Source organism: Scomber japonicus, chromosome 7, assembly GCF_027409825.1.
Source record: "Scomber japonicus isolate fScoJap1 chromosome 7, fScoJap1.pri, whole genome shotgun sequence".
In the NCBI taxonomy this organism is placed as follows: Eukaryota; Metazoa; Chordata; class Actinopteri; order Scombriformes; family Scombridae; genus Scomber; species Scomber japonicus.
In genome coordinates, this window is record NC_070584.1 from 34418687 (window position 1) to 34435344 (window position 16658).

General features: G+C 40.6%; 1 protein-coding gene across 1 annotated transcript in view; it reads left to right on the forward strand.

Annotated features, from left to right (window-relative positions):
• nrd1b (nardilysin b (N-arginine dibasic convertase)) overlaps positions 1 to 8450 on the forward strand; it is a 53849-nt gene extending 45399 nt beyond the window's left edge. Inside the window, exons 20-31 of the mRNA XM_053322687.1 lie at positions 1865 to 1916; positions 2049 to 2199; positions 2955 to 3082; positions 3482 to 3644; positions 4656 to 4687; positions 5118 to 5256; positions 5413 to 5460; positions 5570 to 5622; positions 6395 to 6478; positions 6813 to 7020; positions 7366 to 7455; positions 7910 to 8450. Of these exons, the coding sequence (XP_053178662.1) occupies positions 1865 to 1916; positions 2049 to 2199; positions 2955 to 3082; positions 3482 to 3644; positions 4656 to 4687; positions 5118 to 5256; positions 5413 to 5460; positions 5570 to 5622; positions 6395 to 6478; positions 6813 to 7020; positions 7366 to 7455; positions 7910 to 8134 (1373 nt within the window). The 3' untranslated portion in view covers positions 8135 to 8450. The remainder of the gene's footprint in view (positions 1 to 1864; positions 1917 to 2048; positions 2200 to 2954; positions 3083 to 3481; positions 3645 to 4655; positions 4688 to 5117; positions 5257 to 5412; positions 5461 to 5569; positions 5623 to 6394; positions 6479 to 6812; positions 7021 to 7365; positions 7456 to 7909) is intronic.
• Positions 8451 to 16658: the final 8208 nt, after the last annotated feature.

Genomic DNA, 16658 nt, shown 5'->3' on the forward strand with positions numbered 1-16658 from the left:
CTATGTGAGCACTATTAGTGAATCTGTAGGTCATTTTCTCTATTAACCCTTTTAATGGGCAAATAATTATATTTGGTAACTTCTGTAAATATCCCAAAATATCCTTCCTTCTTTCCTTCCTTCCTTCCTTCCTTTCCTTCCTCCCTGCCTTCTTTCTTCCCTTCCTCTTTTCCTTTCTCCCTCCCTCGTTCCTTATTTCCTCCGTCCTTCCTTCCTTTCCTTCCTTCCATCTGTCCTTCCTCCCTCCCTCCTTCTCTCCTCCCTTCCTTCTTTCCTTCCTCCGTCCTTCCTTCCTTCCTTCCTTCCTTCTTTCTTCCCTTCCTCCCTCCCTCCTTCTCTCCTCCCTTCTGTCCTTCCTCCCTCCCTCCTTCTCTCCTCCCTTCCTTCTTTCCTTCCTCCGTCCTTCCTTCCTTCCTTCCTTTCCTTCCTTCCATCTGTTCTTCCTCCCTCCCTCCTTCTCTCCTCCCTCCCTTGTTCCTTATTTCCTCCGTCCTTCCTTACTTTCCTTCCTTCCATCTGTCCTTCCTCCCTCCCTCCTTGTCTCTTCCCTTCCTTCTTTCCTTCCTCCATCCCCCTTTCTTCTTCCTTCCTTCCTTCTTTCTTCCCTTCCTCCCTCCCTCCTTCTCTCTTTCTTTCCTCCCCCCTACCATCCTTCCTTCCTTCTTTCCTCCGTCCTTCCTTCCTTTAATTCCTCCCTCCTTCCTTCCTTCCTTCCTTCCATCCGTCCTTCCTTCCTTCCTTTCCTTCCTTCCATCTGTTCTTCCTCCCTCCCTCCTTCTCTCTTCCCTTCCTTCTTTCCTTCCTCCATCCCCCTTTCTTCTTCCTTCCTTCCTTCTTTCTTCCCTTCCTCCCTCCCTCCTTCTCTCTTTCTTTCCTCCCCCCTACCTTCCTTCCTTCCTTCTTTCCTCCGTCCTTCCTTCCTTTCCTTCCTTCCCTTCCTTCCTTCCATCCTTCCTTCCTTCCTTCCTTCCTTTCCTTCCTTCCATCTGTTCTTCCTCCCTCCCTCCTTCTCTCTTCCCTTCCTTCTTTCCTTCCTCCATCCCCCTTTCTTCTTCCTTCCTTCCTTCTTTCTTCCCTCCCTCCTTCTCTTTCTTTCCTCCCCCCTACCTTCCTTCCTTCCTTCTTTCCTCCGTCCTTCCTTCCTTTCCTTCCTCCCTCCTTCCTTCCCTTCCTTCCTTCCTTCCATCCTTCCCTTCCTTCCCCTCCTTCCGTCCTTCCTTTCCTTCCTTCCTTCCTTCCAATGAGTGTCCTATAAAGGGTTAATGGCTTTTATTAATGCCTAAAGAACCGAAGCTGACAGATTGTAGTTTGTAGTTTTTATCTGAAAGCAAAAGTTGTTGATTTAAAGATATTAATAAAGAGACTCCTGGTTTGTAGTTCAGGTTATGAATAAAATAAAATAATAAATGATTCATTTAGTAAATATAAACGAGGCTCATTAAAGCTTATTTGTTGAAATTACCTTAATCCTTTATGTTGGGGACTTTCATTTTTTTCTGTATATATTTTCTACCAGTTTAAATTTTATTCATTAATTCATTCATTCATAGCTTTATTTAAACTGGAGAGCAGTTCAATTAATTTACAGTGTTGTTGAGTAGTTACAGTCATCAAAGATCACTGTGTGGTCATAATTACAGTTTAATAAAACCATTTAAGAACAATTTAGAAAAACAAATAAAATAATAGTTGATAAAAGTATGTGTTAATGTTTATATCAGTTATAATCATTTCAGTCTTTTTGAGTTTTTTTCAGATCTCAGCTCACAATCATTTTTACTCATTTAATACTTTATAAGTTTCTTTTGTCATTTGTACAAATAAATGAACTAAATCCAACATTCAATCTTTTTCTGTCTCTCAGCTTATATTCGGTTCAACCTGATTTCTCCGATGATCCAGAAAAGTCCAGAGAAGTAAGACGAACACCAACTTCAGTTTAAAATACAACAAACACTGAGACTGTATTTACACTCAGCTCTCTCCTGTGAACATCCATGATGAATGACTGAAGTCTTATAACACGTTTAACTGTGCCTCTCCTTCAGTCTGGTGCTGTTCGACATCTTCGTGAACATCTTGGCTCATAATCTGGCGGAGCCGGCGTACGAGGCCGACGTGGCTCAGCTGGAGTACAAGCTGGTAGCCGGAGAGCACGGACTGGTGATCCGGCTGAAGGGGTTCAACCACAAACTGCCTGTAAGAACACACACACACACACACATTCACACACACACACACACACACACACACACACACACACACACACACACACACACACACACACACACACACACACAGGGCTGGGCAATTAATCTAAAAATAATGTAAACCAACATTTAGAAACTCTAATGGACTTAATCTTGCTCATGTCAATTAATGGTGGTGTTCACCGTTGCCATGACAGCAACAGTTGCATATCTTTAACCCTCCTGTTGTCCTCGAGTCAAGGAAGGAAAGGAGGAAGGAGGAAAGGAAAGAAGGGAGGGAAGGAAGAAAGGGAGGAAAGGAAAGAAGGGAGGGAGGAAGGAAAGGAGGGAAGGAAGGAGGGAGGGAGGGAGGAAGGAAGGAAGGAAGGAGGAAAGGAAAGGAAAGAAGGGAGGGAAGGATGTAGGGAGGGAGGGAGGGAGAAAGGAAAAGAGGAAGGAAGGAAAGAAGGACAGTAAGGAAGGAAGGGAGGAAGGAAAGGAAGGAAGAAAGAGAGAAGGAAGGTAGGAGGAGGAAGGAAAGGGAAGGAAGGGAGGGAGAAAGGAAAAGAGTAAGGGAGGGAGGAAGGAAAGGAGGAAGGAAGGAAAGAAGGACAGAGTAAAGAAGGAAGGGAGTGATGATGGTGATGACGGTGATGATGATGATGATGATGGTGGTGATGAAGATGATGGTGATGGTGATGGTGATGATGGTAATGATGATGATGATGATGTTTTAAACACGCTGACTCGTCTCTTTCCTTCCAGCTGCTGTTGAGGCTCATCGTCGATCATCTGGCCGACTTCACCGCCGAGCCGGGAGTCTTCTCCATGTTCTCAGAGCAGCTGAAGAAAACATACTTCAACATCCTCATCAAGCCAGAGAGGCTGGGCAAGTACGTTACACACACACACACACACACACACACACACCTACACACAGAAAGACACACACACACACACACATACAGACACATACAGACACACACAGACACAGAGAAAGACACATACAGACACACACACACACACACACACACAGAAAGACACACATACACACACACACACAGAGAAAGACACACACACACACACACACACACACACACAGAAAGACACACACATACACACACACACACACAGAAAGACACAGACACACACACACACAGAGAAAGACACAGACACACACACACACACACAGAGAAAGACACACACAGAGAAAGACACACACACACACACACAGACACACACACACACACACACACACACACACAGAGGTTCCAGCTGTGTCTTGTCTTCAGGGACGTCCGCCTGCTGATCCTGGAGCACTGCCGCTGGTCGGTGATCCAGAAGTATCAGGCCGTCATGAAGGGTCTGACCGTCGATGACCTCATGACCTTCGTCAGCGGGCTGAAGGCAGAGCTGTACACCGAGGGGCTGGTGCAGGGCAACTTCACCAGCACGGTGAGACACACACACTCAGCAGGAGGCCAAAGAAGCTTTAAATATATGATAAATAGGACTTTAGGTCTGTGGATCATTCAGACTGACTCACTGTGTTTTACTCACATCTCTTTATTAACTTCACACATTCAACATGTTTAAAATAGGGAGACATCGATTGTGAAATTCTGAGCCAATACTCATTTTTAAAATTAGTAGGGCTGTCAAACGATTAATTTTTAAAATCGAGATTAATCGCATAATTTCCATAGTTAATCGCGATTAATGGCGTTTTGAATGTCATGTTTAAAATCCTGTTATTTTCCATTTGAAGGCAGTTTTAAGCCCATAATGTAAAGCATTTCTTACCAGAGTGTCTTAACTGGGAATCAATCACGGCTCTGCTGCGACTCCCACACTCCAAAATGGTCCTTTGGTGGAGCTGAGGCTGGCTTGGCTGCACCTGGGTGTTTAGCGTGGAGGTGCTAACTCAAACTCCACGTACTCCGGTGGTAGTTAAACTCCGTTTGACACAGGTTGCATTTTACTTTTGACTTGTCAACTGAAGCGTCTGGAAGTGTTTTAAAGTTAAACAAGCCGTTCAAAAGTCCAGTAGCTCTCTTACTTTCCATCAGCGCGGTAGGTTTACTGCAGGAGGCCACTTCAAAGCATAGCGCTACAGCTAGAGGAGCCGTCTACGGGGGAGTAGAAGGGACAAAAAGGCTTGCAACATTAAAATGAGATTTAAAAAAAACGCGTTATTGATCGCATTAATCTAATCGCAATTAACGCATTATCGCTGACAGCCCTAGTTTTGTTCGTAATCAGCTGATCTAATTTCTCAAAGTCGTGTTTTACTCTTCAGAGTTTTGATCTTTGTTTGAATCGTGAATCTATCACCTAGTTCTGATAAGCAGATGTTAGTGAACAAGTCAACGTATATCAGCTGATATATCGGAGCATCCCGGGTAAAAAAGTTTCTAAATGTTTCATGAAGACAGATTTTAATCTCATCTTTGTTTCTTTCTCCAGGAGTCCAAAGAGTTCCTGCAGTACTTCATAGAGTGAGTATCCTGCTTCATTTAGCTGACTGAGAGGCGTCAAATGGTGTAACCACAGTAGAATGATAATTACTAAATATTGTATCACCTACAGTGTATTTAAGTGGACTTATACTGATACTGATCCTTCGTTCCTTCCTTCATTCCTTCCTCCCTTCCTTCCTTCTGTCCTTCTTCCCTTCCCTCCTTCTTTCCATTCCTTCCTTCCTCCCTTCCTTCCTTCTGTCCTTCTTTCCATTCCTTCCTTCCTTCCTTCCTCCCTTCCTTCCTTCTGTCCTTCTTCCCTTCCCTCCTTCTTTCCATTCCTTCCTGTGTGTGTGTGTGTGTGTGTGTGTGTGTGTGTGTGTGTGTGTGTGTGTGTGTGTGTGTGTGTGTGTGTGTGTGTGTGTGTGTGTGTGTGTGTGTGTGTGTGTGTGTGTGTGTGTGTGTGTAGTAAGCTGCAGTACCAGCCGCTGCCAGCAGAGGTCCCCGTGTTGTTCCGGGTGGTGGAGATGCCTCAGAAACATCATCTGTGTAAAGTGAAGTCTCTCAACAAGGGAGACGCCAACTCTGAGGTCACCGTCTACTTCCAGGTGAGCGACACGGATCAGCTGATCAGCACAGATCAGCTGACTCCTGTCACATGATGCTGGTTCAGACTCTTTATTTCTGCTTTGATGCTTTTTTTTAAATCTTCCTCCTCTGGTCGCAGCGTTGTAACTGTTTGAGTTTTGATGTGTGTGTTACAGTCGGGTCTGAAGAACCTCAGAGAGCACGCGCTGATGGAGCTGATGGTGGTGAGTTTAACATCTGATCAACTCTAAACTCAAATAAAATAAAATAAAATAAAATAAAATAAAAAACTGTCTGAACAGAAAGTAACTAAAGTGTTTTATTCCTGGTCAGATGCACATGGAGGAGCCGTGCTTCGACTTCCTCAGGACGAAGGAGACACTCGGGTCAGTTCAGTTTTACACATCAAATATTATCATTTATAGATCATCTTCATTCTTTGACATGTTGGAGCCATTTTTTAATTTCACATGAAAACTAACAGCAGCAGGTTTATTAGGTGGAGCAGCGTCTTTGATAGAAGATAAAAGATTTTTATTCAGTACAAAAGTTAGTTTCTTTTTTTAAGATTCAGATTTTGAAGGATTTCTTGATGACCAACGTGAGGACAGCTGTGTGTGAAATGAGAATGGAAATAAAATCTGATATTAATATAAATCAATAATGATAAATAAATACATGTTTAAACATTTAAGTTACATAATTATTAATATGGATAATCTAAGAACCTTCATATGAGTCTGAAGGTTTTAAAAAGTCTTAAATTTAAAGTATAAAACTAACAATAATCAACAGGTTAATCAATAATGACCAATAATCATTAGTTCATTAAACTGATTCATGTAAATATATAGAGACCTAAAATAAAATAAACTTTATTTTAACCTTTGTGTCGTCCTCCCGGGTCAAATTGACCCCGTCTGTTTTGACTGTTCCTTTCTTCCTTCCTTCCTCCCTCCTTCTTTCCTTCCTTCCATCCTTATTCCCTTCCTCCCCTTCTTTTCCTTTCCTCAAAGTGTAAATAATATAAGAAATAAAAGATGAATAAATAATTTATGTGTTTGATTCACATCACCGAGAAAAAAAACAGATTTCCAAAATGTCGACTCTTCCTGAGCTCAGTTTTAGTTTTCCTCTTCTCTGACCTTTGACCTCCAGGTACCAGGTGTACCCGACCTGCAGGAACACTTCAGGTGTGCTGGGATTCTCCGTCACCGTGGAAACGCAGGCCACTAAGTTCAGGTGAGTTTGACTTCTCCTGTGTGTGTGTGTGTGTGTGTGTGTGTGTGTGTGCCTGTGAGTGTGTGTCTGAGTGTGTGTGAGAGTGTGTCTGTGTGAGTGTGTGAGAGAGTGTGTGTGTGTGTCTGTGTGTCTGAGTGTGTGAGTGTGTGTCTGTGTGTGAGTGTGCGTCTGTGAGTGTGTGTGTGTATGTGAGTGTCTGTGTGTATGTGAGTGTCTGTGTGTGTGTGTGTCTGTGTGTGTGTCTGTGTGTGTGTCTGTGTGAGTGTGTATGTGTGTATGTGTGTGTGTCTGTCTGTATGTGTGTATATATAAATCGTCTCCTCTGTCTCTGCAGCACTGAGTTCGTAGATGAGAAGATCGAGGAGTTCCTGCTGAGCTTCGGCGAGCGTCTGGCGGCTCTGAGCTCGGAGGCGTTCAGGACTCAGGTGACGGCGCTCATCAAGCTGAAGGAGTGTGAAGACGCTCACCTGGGAGAGGAAGTGGACCGCAACTGGTTCGAGGTCGTCACGCAGCAGTACGTCTTCGACCGGCTCAACAAGGAGGTGACGGACACACACAGACAGACACACACAAACAGACACACACACTCACACACTCACACAGACACACACAGACAGACACACACACTCACTCACACACACAGACACACATATACACACACACACACACACACACACACAGACACACACAAACTGTCTCACATAAAATAAATCTCAGTTTTTAGTCTGAATATTTATGATTATACAGTTTAACCAGAATTATAATAAAGTTAGTTCTATCATTGTTCTAATGTGTTCTGTGGTTCTAACGTGGTTCTAACCTTGTCTATGGATCTAATGTGGTTCTAACGTGGTTCTAACGTGGTTCTAACGTGCTGTGTTCTGCAGATCGAGGCTCTGAAGCGGTTCTCTCAGGAGGAACTGGTCTCCTGGTTCTTGGAGCACAGAAACAGCAGCAGCAGGAAGCTCAGCGTTCATGTGAGTTAAACACTTCATTTAGTTTTCTTTGATCAGTTTGTTCACTTCGTTCTCTGCAAACGTGAAACCAGAAGAAATAAATCAGTTTAAAAAGTGAAGGTGTGATTTAGTTTATAATTAAACATGAATTTCTCAGTGAATAAAAGATTCATTATATTCAGGATCATTCAGCCTTTAACTGAAAGCTTCTGCCTTTAATTAAACAATGAATCATTTAGTCTATAAAACCTGCAGCTCAACATGATATTAAATGTCTTTCTTTGTCTGACAAATAGTTTAAAACCCAAAAAATATTCAGTTTGACAAGAAAAGACAAAGAAAAGATGCAAATTCTCTCGTTTAAGAAGCAAAAAGCCTCAAATGTTTGTTTAAAAACTGACCTGAACAATTACATCATTCAGTTCTGACTTAAACCCCCATGAACTCTTCCTGTTTCCTGTTTCCTGTCCGTCAGGTTGTGGGTTTCGGCGTGGAGGAGAACGACCAATCAGAGCAGAGCGCCTGCTGCACCACGGACACCGCGGACAACCCCCCCCCCTCCTCGGCGTACGGCGAGGTGAGCGAGCTCAGCTTCCTGTCGGCTTCGGCTCCGTCGCTGCGGGACGCGGCGCTCATCACTGACATCCGCGCCTTCACCTCCTCCCTGCCCCTGCACCCCTACCACAAGATCCTCAGCTAGGTCGCCCCACTGGACGCAACCGCAGACCTCCGCACCCTCGCTCCGAGCGGCAGAGATAATAAAGTAACCATGGCAACAGCTAGCATTGATAATGGCACTGATTGATCCGAGAGGACTCTGATAGGACGGACAGAGACCGAGCAGACGGGTTTTTACTTTTGTAAATTATTTTCTGTCATGTGAGTGGTTGTAACGATGCTGCGTTCACTTCCTGCGGGAAAAATCAGATTCTGGAGCGTTTTTTTTTTTTTTTTTTTTTTGTCAAATTATCAAAGTGACGTGTTTTTTTTATCCAACTTTTAGGATTAAAAGGGAGTAAAAAACATTTTTATCATCAACTTTTTCAGATCAGGAAACGTCTCGTCTCTGTGCTGCTATTTAGGGCTTAATAATAACCTTTTAATTTTCTTTAATTAAATCTCCTCAGACTGGTTTTATACATTTGTAGGGACGCACCACTTATACAATTCTGGGTCAATGCCAGTATTTAAAAGTAATTCAGCCCATCATTAAGCTGTTTGGCTCGTGCATAAATTCATGAAACAATCTTTAATAACCAGAACAGAGTCAACACATACTGACTGATATTTGGCCGATATGTTGGTGCATCCCTATAAATGTGAGGAAACGTATATCTGACCTCAGCACTGATATGATATAACATGAGCTGGAAATAGAAACCCAACAGAAATCAGATAGAATAATATAAAAATGCTAAATAATAGACTGTGAACTCCAGTGGTGCTAATTCAAGACGCAATAAGTTAAAAACTCAATCAGTAAATCTACACCTCTGTCTCTGAAGCCAGAAACATGATGTCATTAATCTCCTACTATAAGCAGTATTAATAATCTCTTAAAGGAGACATTAATCTGGTGTTCACTTCCTGTTCTGATGTCTGATATTTAACACGGTCAAAGTTACACAACTTGAGGTCAATATAAAAATAATGCTGCCTGTAAGTCCAGTAGTAGACCGCTCACAGTGACTACTTTAATTAAATGATATATTCTCTTAGAAATAAACACGATTATTGTCATTTTAAAACCATTTTATGCCACAATTACAGTTAACATGATAATAATATTGGTTCAGATATTATACTTACCTATGTGAGAAGAGCCAGGACCCGCTATAGTTTCACTTTAATCATTTACAGCCTCTCTCTCTCTCTCTCTCTCTCTCTCTCTCTCTCTCTCTCTCTCTCTCTGTGTGTCTCTCTCTCTCTCTCTCTCTGTGTCTCTGTCTCGCTCTCTCTGTGTCTCTCTCTCTCTCCCTCGCTCTCTCTCTCTCTGTGTCTCTCTCTCTCGCTCTCTCTGTGTCTCTCTCTCTCTCTGTGTGTCTCTCTCTTGCTCTCTCTCTCTCCCTCTCTCTCCCTCTCCCTTTCCCTTTATGTCTCTCGCTCTCTCTCTCTCTGTGTGTGTCTCTCTCTCGCTCTCTCTCTCTCTCCCTCGCTCTCTCCCTCTCTGTGTCTCTCTCTCTCGCTCTCTCTGTGTCTCTCTCTCTCTCTGTGTGTCTCTCTCTTGCTCTCTCTCTCTCCCTCTCCCTTTCCCTTTATGTCTCTCGCTCTCTCTCTCTCTGTGTGTGTCTCTCTCTCGCTCTCTCTCTCTCTCTCCCTCGCTCTCTCCCTCTCTGTGTCTCTCTCTCTCTCTCTCTCTCTCTCTCTCTCTCTCTCTCAGCATCAGTCTGATATTGAAGAGTTTCAGGAGAATTTGGGGTTAATAAGAAATGTTAGGAGCCATTCGGAGCGAATGTGAGCAGTGAACACACCATGAGCACTACTTTCTTTCCATTATGTCTTTTTTCTTTTAGAGCTCTACACACACTCAGCATTCAGACCCTCAAATAAAACAGCAGAGGGTAAATATAGAGAACACTGTGAAGTATATAGGGAGAGTTTTTTGGAGGCAGTAATTTAAAAAAATAAGAAATTAAAGTACACGTTACTGCAAAATGTAATATTTTAGGGTTAAATTGTTCTCCAGATCATTTTAACATTCAAAAACATATAATAATGATAATAATAATGTCCATCCGCTCTGTGTCCTTGGTTGCTAAGGCGGTTGCTAAGGTGTTTCCACTCTCATATCTCAGATCTCAGGAGGAAAAAGAAGTGAAATCCTGCTACTAGAAGATAAATGATGAGTTTCTAAACTGGTAATCATGTAAAGATCTTCTAGTAGAGACTCTGAATATTAATATAGATCTTTAAATGTAAACCAATATATTTTAAAGCTGCATTTTGAATCCCATAAAACATAAAAAACCTACCGCAGTGTCTCCTAAATATCAGCACAGATTTAATAAGTTAATTATTTCACTTCTAGTACTTGAAACCTGACGGTGAGACTGACTTCCTGTTGAATAAAAACCGTCACTTACTGATAAACTTTTCATTATTTAACCCTCCTGTTGTCCTTGAGTCAAGGAAGGGAGAGAGGAAGAAGGAAGGAAGGAAGGAAAGGAGGGAGGAAAGAAAGGAGGGAGGAAAGAAAGAGAAGGAAGGAAAGGAGGGAGGGAGGAAAGAAAGAGAGAAGGAGGGAAGGAATGAAAGGAGGGAAGGAGGAAGGAAAGGAGGTGGTTAAAGAAAAGATAATAAATTTTCAGTCTGTGAAAAAAAAAAAAGATGAGAAGAAACAAAAAAAAACCTACAATCAGGACAACTTGATTATTTTAGTTTGTGTTGTTTCTGTTAGTTCTGTCTTCTCCTACCCCGGTGAAGGTGAAGTGAACGCAGCGTGACGACTCAGGGCTCCGGTTTTTAAAAAATTAAAGTAAGTTATGAAAGATAAAAAGATAAAACACACTTCAGCCAGTATCACAAATTAAAAAACTAAAACAACCACATTTCACAACATTTCAGTAACGTTTGAGTTTACATGTTCATACTGTAATATGTTAATATGTTGATGTACATGAAGAATGGGATGTATAGACTCTTACAGGAAGTGGTGGCCAGGGATGGGGGAAAAAAAAACAAACTGTGACGTGTTTAAAAGTGAGGATGTACTGCGCTAGTGTACGGAAGCTAAAGCGTGCCACCTTAAAAACTATTAGACTTTTAATTCAATTTGTGTTTTAATGACGATTAAAAACATTATTAAAATAGTTTCTGTTTGAGTTTTTCTGACTTTATGACATCATGGGTTCATTAAAGGGGTCCAGATCATTAAAAAGATGGATGGAAGGAAGGAAGGAAGGAAACGAAGGAGGAGAAAGAAGGAAGGAAGAAAGGGAGGAAGGACAGATAGAAGGAAGAAAGGAAGGAAAAGAAGGAGGAGAAGGAAGAGTAGACAGGAATGAACGACGGACGAAAGGAAGGACAGATAGAAGGAAGAACGGAAGGAGAAGAAAGGGAGGAAGGACAGATAGAAGGGAGGAAGGACAGATAGAAGGAAGAAAGGAAGGAAAAGAAGGAGGAGAAGGAAGGGAGGAAAGACAGATAGAAAGAAGGAAGGAAGGACAGATAGAAGGAAGGAAACGAAGGAGGAGAAGGAAGAAAGGGAGGAAGGACAGATAGAAGGAAGAAAGGAAGGAAAAGAAGGAGGAGAAGGGAAGGAAGGAAGGACAGATAGAAGGAAGAAAGAAAGGGAGGAAGGACAGATAGAAGTCTCCAAAGCCAATGAGAACATGTGTCCAACGACAACGAGGGTTTGATTGTTAGATTATGAGGTTAATGATGTCTACTCACAAAAATGTATTTGTGGCGAGCCAGCCTCTATTTAACATTTCAAGGTGCAAAACAAAGTCCATCGTTTTACAGACATATGTGGATCCTGTCTGTCAGTAGTATGAGAGGAGACCTTGGTCAGAAACAAACTCTGGTCCAGGTCCGGTCAGGTATTAATGTGATGTGATGCAACTGCAGAACTGAACCAGCTCCTATAACCAGCTGCAGTGTTTCCTCTCATCTGTGAAGCAATCGTGGAAGATCTTTCTCTGCCTGCCAGATTTCTCACAACTCCGATTTCCCAAACCAAGCCCAAAGGCTAAATGGAACAGAGCAGTGATTCATTCATCGATTGAGACAGAAGCAACCAAATTAAAGGTGTGAAAACGCCCCATCACCTGTCACCCTTCACAGTAATGACAGAAATATAACTCCTACAGCATAGATCATCTCCACTGGCGTCACCATCATCTCCACTGACACTCAAACCATTCTGCCTTTTAAACTTTCCAACAAGCAAACCAATAAATTCACTAATAAATCAATTCTGAGCAGGAACTTTGAACTTTGAACTATTCACTGTGTATTTAACAGATGTATGAAGTAATAAATGGAGCAGATGAAGTCCGGAGCACACTGTGGTCAGCAGGAGATCAGAGATGTTAGGGAAGCCTAAATATGTCAACACATCAGTTCATATACACTAAACTTCTTTTAAACACTTCATCGCTTCATCACGTTAATCTTTCCTTCATCTCTGATGCTTCTCTATGACAGGCGATACAGGAAAATAAACTCTCTCTCTAGATGTGTGTGATTATATTAGCTCTTTCACGATTTGGTGAAAAAGTCACATTGCGATTATTGTGGACAATATTGAGATTTGCAATATATTAAACCAAATGGTATAAGCCCTGTTAATGAATACTTTATTGGTTATATCACCACGGTATTAATGTTCTATAACTCCAATAAATACTTGTTTTCTTAAGAGAAAGAAAGCTAATACATAACGTTAACAATCAATTCAGTCTAACTTACCAACAACAAGGTGAAGTCTACGTCCAAAACCCTGAACCTCGTCCACTGATTCATCTCCACAGCTGAACGCAGCTCAGAGTCACTAGGAAACACGAAAAAGACTGAACATGATCACTTTTTAACAACACACATATGATTTCGGGGCAAGCAGACTTATATTCAGTTTTACAATTTTAATATTTTCCCAGAAACTCTACCTCCCTACTCTTTGAAATATAAAATTGTTTCTAATGATCTGATTAACTTACCTTTTCTAAATACACTGATGCAGCGAATATTTGATTAGTCATCGGTTAGGCTATACCCCACGATGAGTCGACTATGATTAATCGGGGGTCAATAGATGCCAACACACATCACTGGAAAAGCTGCAATCTAGTTAGTCAGATATCTCACATTAAACAAGTCAAGCTTAACATTAAGAGATTGTAATCAGTCATAGGTTGGTTTAATTTAGGATATTTGAGGTTTTGATGGTTAACAGCTGTTGTGTTTCTTTGAAGGCGCCTTATTAAGGTAATGTTTTCATGATCGACTGATTGTGGGGAATAACCGAATATTAGCTGCATGGACATTCACAAGAGCTAAATAAATAATGCGTCAAAAACTAACTTTCACTATTCATAACAAACAACAAGCTTTAACTGCACAAACCTGTATTCATTTAAATGTTAATCAGCCTTCATTTCATTACTCAAACACATTAATTAAAATAATTAATCTTACAGGTTTACAGACCCATAAAAATATAACAGGTGGATTATTTTCTCCCCGTCATAAACAACGCTGAGCATTTCCTTTACAATCATGTTAGCAATGTTGGTTTTTAAATGTTCCAGACGTTGACGTACTAGTTTGGTGGTTAGCGTCAGGTCCGTCTCCTTTAGCAACCGTCACAGCAGACAGCAGCTTTTTGCCCGCGTGACATTGTGAACATTATCCTTTACTTTCTGGAAGCTTTTAAACCACGCTGGACTTTAGTGTGTCTTCGTCTGCATCATGTTCCCTCCGGTTAGCTAGCTAGCAGGCTAACTTACTACCAGTCAGCTAACTAGCAGGCTAACTTACTACCAGTTAGCTAGCTAGCAGGCTAACTTACTACCGAGTCATCTAGCTAGCAGGCTAATTTACCAATTCTACTTCAACACTAGGTGGAGGTGATTTACAGAAGCGTGGAGCTCCTCCTAGTGGCTGAAAGTTGTTTATGAATCTATACTAGACTACACAACTCAACAAAAAAAAACCTGCACATAACACAAAGGCAGGGTTATTATAGTCTTGTTTAAAACTAAGAGTACAACTAAAACCAGCAGTGAAAAAATAATTTAGTTAACTGAAATAAACAAGGAACACTAAATAAAGACTACAATGAACAATGCAAACTAACTAAAACTAAAGTGAGTTTAGTTTTAGTTTTCTTTTCATTGTCTCCATTGTGACTGTATTATGTTCAGTGTGACTTGTTGAGATAACGGGTTAGTACCAGTAATGAGAACACAAACACAGTGTCAGCATGATTTCATCCTTTACAGCTTACTAATCAAGGCTTCCCTCCTAATACCTGAAACAATTATTGAATTATTCTGTTGTTGTGACTACTCACTACTATCTGAGGCTTTCCCAGAAGGGTGTATTTTAACCCTTTCAGACTCTCCTTAGTCACACTGCAGCAAATATTACCCAATAAACTTATGTCTACTTCTTTGCACCTTAAATTGAAAGTAGTTATTGGTCAATCTTATTTCTAAACATACATTCCTGTTACTTAACTCATACCACTCTTCGGCCACAAAGACTCATAAAATGACTGAATGTGGTGTTAAAATAACCTGGTTTGGTGAAAAAGAAAGTGAAAGAGTCGGTTCATGTGAGCATTGATTAATTGACTACAATCTTTAATAATTGTTTAAATCATTTGTGAAGCCAAAAAGGCAAACATTTAACCAGGCAGAGCTGAACACTCTGGATCTGGTTATCTCTAAAGGTGTTGATATTTCTTCTGTTGATGTTAAGGACTTGGCTCTTTCTGATCATTTCTGTGTGTTCTTTGACTTACAGATCATTCCAAATGTTCAGTTAGCCTCTCTGTCTGTTAGGAGAAGGTACATAAATGAGAATACCAGTGCAAAGTTTATGGAGGCTATAGCTATGTCACCAACTGTGAGTGCAGAGTCAGTTGATGAACTCCTGGATAAATTTAACTGGAAAATCTCAAATGTCATGGATGCTGTTGCACCTATTAAAACTAAGAAAAATTAAATTTCAATTACAGCTTAAACAAAAAAAGCTGTCAGTTCCTTCCTTTTGAAAAACGAGGACAGGCAGGAGAACAGAATGAAAATGGGGGATGGAAACTCCAAGTACATTACCGACAAATGAAAGATTAACTGGTGATCTACAATCAGAAAATTAAAGAGGCAAAAAACCAAGACCTCTCTGAGTTAATAACTCTTTCCCAGAAGGGCGTATTTTAACCCTTTCAGACTCTCCTTAGTCACACTGCAGCAATTATTATTATTATTATTATTATTATTATTATTACTTTTATTATTATAGAGTTATGTCTTCTTCTTTGCACCTTAAATTGAAAGTAGTTATTGGTCAATCTTATTTCTAAACATACATTGCTGTTACTTAGCTCATACCACCCACAAAGAAAGACTCAGACTTGACTTTTGACTTACTTAGCTCATACCACCCACAAAGACTTGACTTGACTTGCTTCCAAAAAAGTGGCTTATAAAATGACTGAATGTGGTGTTAAAATAACCTGGTTTTGGTCAAAATGAAAGTGAAAGAGTCAGTTCATGTGGACATTGATTAATTGACTACAATCTTTAATAATTGTTTAAATTATTTGTGAAGCCGAAAAGGCAAAAATGTAACCAGTTTGAGCTTTTTGAGTGATTTATGGCAGTGAAGTCGATGTCTGGTTGAGGTAGACCTCACTGAGTTCTAACATTTTATAGATCAAACAAAACAATCGAACCATTGAGAAAATAATCAAGTGTTGCAGTGTGTGTTTTCAGTTTTATCCTATTTAAATAGTTCCTTAATTAAGTGATGAGACAAACACACTTAAAGGCTCCTAATAAAAATATTTGCATTCTGCAGCGATATCAGTTCATTGATGGTCAAATTCAAGTTTAACAATGAACACAAACTAAAACTCTCAAATCAGTAATCTGGTATTGTGCTTATTAATAAATATCCTTTTTCCTACTATGTAATTAAGTTTTCGTCATATATAGTAGCAATATAATTTATGCCTTTTCCTAAACTTGGACTCATCAGTATGTGGGTGTGATGTGAAGCAATGTGAAGCAATTATTCCAGGAAATGAAGTGCAGGGACGTCACAGGTAAAGAGCTGGTGACAACATATAAGTGCCATTGAGCAGTGCAGTGTTCATTCCTCGGTCATCATCCACCAGTACAGATCACCTGCAGTTGAAAACCAGTGTGAAGAAGAGTCTAAGATCTTCAGTAGGTGAGAAATTCACATTTTATGTAAAATCAATTCCTCTAAATCTCGTACTTTGTATAATAGCTGTATTTGATGTGCCACCTGTTGTCGAAAGCATTCATATGAAACCTGGACACCATCCTCTTGGTTCTCTGACAAAAGCTTTTGGTAGAAAATTATGAATGGGTGAAATGCAAGTAGGTAGGCTACTATTTTCAGTTTTAATTTATCGATTTGTAATTTGTTTGATTGATAAGTTTGGAGCTTTAAAACTCAGTTCATAATTTTGATTTAAGAAGCAGTTCATCTAAAAGAAACAAAATTATAATTAGTAACTTATAAAATAC